The sequence below is a fragment of the Camelina sativa genome, chromosome 15, assembly GCF_030686135.1.
Source record: "Camelina sativa cultivar CO46 ecotype springtype chromosome 15, ASM3068613v1".
In the NCBI taxonomy this organism is placed as follows: Eukaryota; Viridiplantae; Streptophyta; class Magnoliopsida; order Brassicales; family Brassicaceae; genus Camelina; species Camelina sativa.
This window is the reverse complement of record NC_141894.1, coordinates 9,515,031-9,523,200: the sequence shown is the minus strand read 5'-3', so window position 1 is coordinate 9,523,200 and position 8,170 is coordinate 9,515,031. Positions and strand designations below refer to the sequence as shown.

The 8,170-nt window shown below is 28.5% G+C and overlaps 1 protein-coding gene across 1 annotated transcript; it reads left to right on the top strand.

The window, feature by feature from the left end:
• Positions 1 to 419: 419 nt before the first annotated feature.
• LOC104746288 (protein LATERAL BRANCHING OXIDOREDUCTASE 1-like) lies at positions 420 to 2,229 on the top strand. The gene is made up of 3 exons (XM_087488392.1): positions 420 to 1,165; positions 1,393 to 1,720; positions 1,819 to 2,229. Exons 1-3 carry the CDS (start codon positions 705 to 707, stop codon positions 2,080 to 2,082), a joined length of 1,053 nt encoding a protein of 350 aa, XP_087344518.1. The 5' UTR covers positions 420 to 704; the 3' UTR covers positions 2,083 to 2,229.
• Positions 2,230 to 8,170: the final 5,941 nt, after the last annotated feature.

Below are 8,170 nucleotides of genomic sequence, written 5' to 3'. Positions count from 1 at the left end.
TACTAATGGTCTGCAGTCCGAAGTCTGTACTATAAACTATAAATACAAAACAAAACCAAAAAAAAGCGATATATCCGAAGTCTGTACATATCACCCCAAAAAAACAAAAAACGATATGTCCAAAGTCCAAACCAATGCATGAATCACCAAAGTCTATGCACCAATCACCTAAAATCGATATCTCCAAAGCAGTGCCGGCTTAAACATATTACATGCCCCTGGGCAAATTAAAAAAAAATGCCCCTTAACCTATAGAAAAACTTACTAATTATTTTTTGGTTCTCTTTGGTTCATATAATTTTTTTTTTTGCCCCTTTCTAGCTTACAAATTTTTTTTTGTACCCCTTTAACTTACAAAGTTTTTTTTTGTGCCTCTTTTAACTTACAAATATTTTTTTTGTGCCCCTTCTATTATACGTATATGCTCCTTTAATTTATGTACCCGGGGCGGTCGCACTGCCCGCCCACCTAGTTAAGCCGGCACTGCTCCAAAGCCTTCGCACCAATCACCTAAAATCGATATCTCCAAAGCCTACGTAAAAGACAAGCGATATCTCCGAAGCCACGGTATATCTGTATAAATACATAACTCTCGCTTCTGCAAGTAAGAGCATCTGCAATTAGCAGCATTCTAGTTCTAGAAACATCCAAACACAGCATAAAGCTCTTTTCACTTAGCCTCCAAAGTTTTCTTGCTTGTAACAATGGGGGATATTGATCCAAGTTACGTCCAAGCACCAGAGCATAGAAGAGATTCGAATTTCATCCCGAACCAACCCGAAGAAATACGTGTGATTGATCTCTCGCGCCTCGATGATCCCGAAGATGTCCAAAACGTTATCTCCGAGATCGGTGACGCTTGTGAGAAATGGGGATTCTTTCAGGTGATCAATCATGGTGTGCCTTGCGCCGCAAGGCAACGTGTGGAGAAGAGTGCGAAGATGTTTTTCGATTTGCCAAAGCAAGAGAAGGTCAAGGTGAAGAGAGACGAGGTGAATCAAGTAGGGTATCACGATGGCGAACACACGATAAACGTTAAAGACTGGAAAGAAGTGTTCGATATATATTTCAACAATCCAGTGGTTATTCCTTCATCCACTGATCCTGAAGACGAAGGTATAAGGCTTGTTTACAACAAGTGGCCTCAGTTTCCTTCTGATTTCAGGTAACTCCTTTTTAACAAAGTAATTCGAGCCTCATGTTTACCAAATCAATTGGAGTCACATTAATCCTATCCTCCTAAGTCCTAACGCTGCATCCACCAATGTATATGACAAGCTTATAACTTACACATAGCACACAAGATTCGGATGAAATGATTTTGTTTGTTATTATTCAATTATGTAAGCTAATTTTTTTTTCTTTATTTTGTTTGTTCTGTTTTATTATTAGGGAAGCATGCGAAGAATATGCAAGACACGCTGAGAAATTAGCAATCAAGCTCTTAGAACTAATTTCATTAAGCTTAGGCTTACCAAAAGAGCGTTTTAACGATTACTTCAAAGAACAAATGAGTTTTTTCAGATTAAATCGTTATCCACCATGTCCAAGACCTGACCTAGCTTTAGGTAATGGTCACCACAAAGACCCTGACGTATTAGGTTTACTGGCTCAAGATGACGTTGGGGGATTACAAGTGAAACGTAGATCGGACGGTGTTTGGTTTCCCGTTAGACCCGTCCCTGATGCTCTTGTCATCAATTTAGGCACCTGTATGGAGGTAATTAATTTCATATATACACAACATTACGAGATTCTAGCTATTATAATTAATGAGTATTACTATTACTATTACTAACAATAAAAATGATAACATAGGTATGGACGAATGATAAGTACTGGAGCGCAGAGCATAGAGTGGTGGTGAACACAACGAGAGAGAGATACTCCATACCATTCTTCTTGTTGTCTTCACATGATGTGGAAGTGAAGCCATTAGAAGAGCTTGTGAGTCCTGAAAACCCTCCAAGGTACAAAGGCTATAAATGGGGTAAGTTCTACGCCAGTAGGAACAGAAGCAATTTTCAAAGACAGGATATCGAAAACATTCAAACTGATGACTTCAAAGTTGTGAAAGAATAGACTATATGTCAATGGTTTTATCTTTTACCAATCATATTAATCAAATAATGTGTGTGAGTGTGGATTTGTGTCAGAACTTATAAATTGGATAACTTCTGTGTATTGGAAGTAGCAGGATTTGTATGTGATTAAGATTTCTTTTCTTCTTTTCTCATGCATTGGCAAAACAGGGAAAAAAACGAAGAAGATGACATTCGTGCATAATAAACCGGTAAAACAAATTATATTAATTGATTTGTGACTAGAGAACCACTGAACATGGTCAGAGGTCACGATTATTTTGGTAGCTAGTGTGACTAGTGAACCACTGAATGTAACTATGTACGTAAGTGTGGACCTCTTTTTATCTGTTCTGTGTTCACAAGTGAGAAATTCGAACTCAAATTCATAATTATGTCATTTATCATGTAGAGAATTTTCATATTAGCTTTCCACTACGACAAAGTCTAATAAATATATACAATTTATTTTGTCTAATGTAAATACTTGATATTTAAGCTACGGAAAACTTTTAAAAAAAAAAGGAAAATAATAAAAAACTCGATGAAGCACACGAACAACATTTAAACTTGGAAATAAATATCAACTTCTTTTTATTAAATTCCGACCAATTTGATGATTTCAGTTGATCATTTGATTCTTACATTCAAATTTGCTAAGAAACTGATAAAAGATCAACATCTGAGATTCCGAATTAATAAATTTCTCTGGTCCCAAGTTGGGACTAGTGTAATTTTGGACACTATTCGATAATATAATAAAATAATAATTTTTTTGAAATTCCTTTGTAAATATATGGTCCCATCAATAATATAAATTAATAATTATATAAAATTATCTAAATATATGTATATATCTACATATTAATTTTTATTAGAATTCATTTTTAATATCTTTACTATATAAAAATCTTTGAGTGATATCTTCAAAATATGATAATTGTTATTTTCATTGTAACTGATTTTATAAAAATATCAGTTATAAAGATTAAATCTTATTTTTAATATTTTTTTACCAAATTAGGAAAGTCTCTCTATAAGCTAATAATTATTAATTTATCGATAAATTAAAACCTCTATAAATTAATAAAATTTCATGGTCCCGACTTTATTAATTTATAGAGGTTTTACTGTATAGGTAACGTTTAAAAGATAAGGAAATCTTTCAATCTAATTAAAACAAGGACAAATTGCATCCTAGCACACTTTTCCAACATTTTATTGCATCCTAGCACACTTGTTGTCCACTAGGCACTTTCTCTATGTCTATTAACTATCATATCCTTTCACTATAACTCTATTTACAACAATGCCATCAAACTATACATCTCTCTCTAGTTATCCAATTCACATGTTTCTTTTTCATTATTTTCTCTCTCTTTCATTGTTTAAATAAATATATAATTTTTGTTAGTTGGAAAGTGTAGGCACAAAAATATATAATTTTTGTTAGAGAAAAGCAGAATTTTTTTCTAAATGAAATAAACAAAATGGTGTATTATGTCATACAAATTATGAACATGTGGACATGTTTAGATGGATAATTTTAGTTAACACTTGGTTATATAATTTTGGGGGTAGGTCAATTTCATGTTTTCTAGTAAAAGATCTTCAAATTTGGTTACATTTGTTAAAATTGCTATAAAATTAAATTTGTGATCATGGTTTATGATCTAAGATTAAGGTCTAAAGTTTAGGATTTAGGCTTTAGGGTTTAGACCCTAGGGTTTATGATTTAAGATTTAGGGTTTAGGGTTTAAGGTTTAGGGTTTAGGGTTCAGGGTTTAGGGTTTAAAGGTTTAGGGTTTGAGGTTTAGGGTTTAGGGTTTGATGTTTAGTATAGGTTAAAATTGCTATGAAATTAAATTTATGATTATTATTATGATCTAAGGTTAAGGATTATAGTTTAGGGTTTAGGGTTTAGGCTTTAGGGTTTAGGGTTTAGGGTTTAGGGACGTGTATAACTCATCGTCCATGTGGACTTGATTTTAGAGTAAGTATAGTATCCACATAATTAGACATTTTTAGTGGACGTGTATAACTTTAGTTTATAGACATAAAATAAGTATCCACATAAATAACAAATAAGTATCCACATAAATAGTTTTTGGTGGACGTGTATAACTCATCGTCCATGTGGACTTGATTTTAGAATAAGTATAGTATCCACATAATTAGACATTTTTAGTGGACGTGTATAACTTTAGTTTATGGACATAAAATAAGTATCCACATAAATAGTTTTTGGTGGACGTGTATAACTCATCGTCCATGTGGACTTGATTTTAAAATAAGTATAGTATCCACAAATAAGTATCCACATAATTAGACATTTTTAGCATCCACATAACAATTAACAAATATTCTATTATAATTGGATAATATATATTGTTTGATAGTTAACAATTATTATTTTACCAAAACACAAGTATAACTCATCTTCCATGTGAACTTGATTTTATGGATATAAAATATTTTATAGATTTGTCACAAATAATAAAAACCATTTCATTGAAACTATTAGTATCCACAAATAAGTATCCACATAATAAGACAGTTTTTGCATCCACATAATTATAGTATATATATTATAATTATTCACTTTAAATATAGTAAAATGGATCTTAAAATGTAGAAAAAATAAAATTATAATGAATCATAAAAACAAAATCAAAAATATATGTCATAATAATTAGATAAAATGATTACAAATAAAAAGAGAAAAAAAGTGAAGAAGGAAGAAGAAAGAATAAGAAGAAGAGAGAGATGCAAATTTTTTTTTGTTTTTTTTTTTCAACCATTCTAAGCCATTAGATCCAAACTAGTAATTGAAATCCAATGGTCTAGGATACCACCAATTACACATTCATCTCTAGCCGTCGGATCAAATTCTTAGTTAGAATCAGACGGACCTTAATACAACTATTTTTTTCTCTCTAGTTAAACATATGTTTACATGATCAGGGCTAAAATAGTCTAAAAATCACAAATGTTGGCCAAAAAGTGTCTCTTGGTCAGAAAGTGTGTCAAATGAACATACTTTTAGTAAAAGTGTGTCTCAGTGCAAATCTCCCTTAAAACAAACAAACATATGTGATTCTTCTTTCATTTTTATTTGATTTTATATTTAAATTATTATATAATATATTTAGTTAATAAAATTTATGATTTTTCTGCATATAATGTAATTTAAACTTTTTTAAACGGACATATATTGCTCAACTGATGAATAAAAAAATGTATAAAATATCTCAACCACATTGCCTAAGAAAACTAAGCAAAGATTCAAAGTCATACTATAAAAAAATGACCAAAATGATTTTGAATACGAATGGACATGAACTTTGATTTATCAGACATGGAAATTATACTATAAAGTCATACTATTAAAACCAATATAAATTGTTCATTCTATAATATATTCAAGCTTTAATAATATTATTCTTTAAAAAATATCTATTCAACTAAAATTTTGATTGTATAACGAGTAAAAATTTGAATATTTAAATTCAATTCCATATATTTCTTTTGTTGAATTGTATAATTTTATATATTATAATAAACTTTGTAAATAATTTAATTTAAAGTATTTAAAACTAATTTAATTTGATATTTTGAAGAATATCATAAGTATATGATAGATCAAAAATTTAAAATTATAAACACTCCAATTTGATTTGTTATAGCACGGATTAATAATATGTCACTATAATATAAAAAAATTTCAAGAAATATGATTTCTTGCTAGAGTACGGGTTGAAATTTCAAGAACTGTGATTTCTCAAATTAAATTAAAGTTTGGAATAATGTTGTTTGGTAGAGGCTTTCTCGGTCAAGATGATTTAATATTTGGTCCTAAAATTAATACGCAGTATATTATGGGTTAAGTCATAGAATTAACAATTATAATATAATATATAATTTTAAAAACTAAATAAATCAAATAAAAATTAATAAACAACAATTATTATTTTTTTAACAAATAACTTAACTCGCAGTGTACCGCGGGTCAAAATCAAATCTACTATACTATTTTACAAAATAGATATTATTTCATAAGTCTTATTTATAACATGATTTCATGACATAATATTTCTCAAAAGAAAAAAACTTTTAAAACAAATAAAACAATCACATATATAATAATTTAAATAAAAGTTACAAAATAAACAGAAAAAAATTTGAACTCATGCTCTAGCACGGATCTAATTCTAGTTGGGTTTTATAATGTAAACTATTATTAGTACTCTTCGTCTAAATCTACGTTCAGCAAGGCCTTAGTAAGATTCGATCGTGACTAACTTGTATGCGAACTCAGTTTAACTTATATGCGTCAGCTAACTTATATATATACGTTGGTCTGGCTAATTATATGCAAAACACGAGTTTCATGTTCAGTTTTTATATTAGCCATGCGCTTGAACTGAAGCAATACTATATAATATTACATGATGGGCGGACCCAAAATTATATTTTAAGAAGGTCAAAATATATATTAAAACCTAATAATATTTTTTTATAAAAAAATGTTTTTGTTTTTTAGTTTTTAACTAGTTAACTAGATTAGGACCCGCAGTACACCGCGGGACAAATTATTTATAACTAAAACATTTCAATTATAAGTTGTATTTGTTGGTTAAATATGTTATAACTATATAATAATTTTTAATTTTATGGTTTAAACCATATAATACCATAATATAATTTATTTTTTACATAATATTTATTTAATCAATATAATTAGATATGTCGATTCTCTGATACCGATAGTGTTAACAAAATAATGAAATGATGTTTTACCAGTGTCACACCAAATTAATGATATTTTAAATTTTGAGAAATATCGATAAAACCCGTCCAGCTATATAACCCTGTCCCGAGATATTTAACTCGCACTATAGCATATTAATTTTTAATATTTATTGTTTTGTATTATAAATATTAGATTGAGTTGATATATTATTTATTAAAAGTATAACCATGTACATTTTATAAGATTGACGCTTCTTATAAAGTTTAAATATTATAATACTTAGAATTCTTAAAATGGTTGTGTATTTCTTATATTTGAAGTTTCGTAAAAGTTTCAATATATTATTAATATTTTAAAGGTCTTCTAACTTTTTAAAAAGTTGAAATATTTATAATAGTTAAACTTTTTATAAAGTTTAAATATTTATAATATTTGAAACTTCATAAACGTTTAAATATTATTAATATTTTTAACATTTTAAGAACCGGAATAAACTAAATAAATTTTTTTTTAATTTTGAATGTCTGATAAATCAAGATTTCTACTAATTTATATTATGAATCATTTTGGTCTCTTTTATAGTATGACTCCGAACTATTGCCCATTTTTTTTAGGCGATGTGGAATATTGTACCCGTATTTTTATTTATCTATTGAGTAATATATGTCCGTTTTTAAAAATTTGTATTACGTCATATGCAGGAAAAAATTACAATTTTTCTTAACTAAATGTATTATAGAATAATTCAAGATTAATTAAATCTAAATTTAAATAAAAATGAAAGAGAAGCATATATTTATGTTTGGATAAGATAGAGAGATTTCTATATTTTTTAAATCTTACCTTTAATTAATTTTGAAAATTTTGGTAACTAATATTAAAGACAATGCATTAAATGCTAATTGTTTTCAAAATGATTTTTTGAGCAAAAACTGCTGCAAAAATACTAGTATAGATTTTTTTTAAAGAAACTTATACAAACAGGTGCAAATCAACAATCAAGATGGGATCAATAATCGTAGTAACTACATACTCCCTCTGTTTCATATTAAGTGTCATTTTAGACTGATTATTTTGTTATAAAATAAGTGTCACTTTATATTTCTAATGTAGATGTTTGGTAAATTTTCCAATTTTATCCCTACTAATTTAATGTATACACCAATAGAAAAAATTGATTAATATATTAATAAGGGGTAAAATAGAAAATTTAATGATTTTCTTAATATGTGTGAGAAACTCTAAAATGACACTTAATATGAAACCGAGGGAGTACTAAACAACTTTCCAAATTTAGGGGAATCAGCTGACGCCTTCAACTACACGTGGGTCCGCC

What these genes read in the sequence shown, in the direction of transcription:
- LOC104746288 (XM_087488392.1), top strand. Translation starts at nt 705, where the DNA reads ATGGGGGATATTGATCCAAGTTACGTCCAAGCACCAGAGCATAGAAGA. An exon ending in CAGTTTCCTTCTGATTTCAG is followed by an intron (nt 1,166 to 1,392) that starts GTAACTCCTTTT and finishes TTTTATTATTAG; the next exon opens with GGAAGCATGCGAAGAATATG. An exon ending in ATTTAGGCACCTGTATGGAG is followed by an intron (nt 1,721 to 1,818) that starts GTAATTAATTTC and finishes ATGATAACATAG; the next exon opens with GTATGGACGAATGATAAGTA.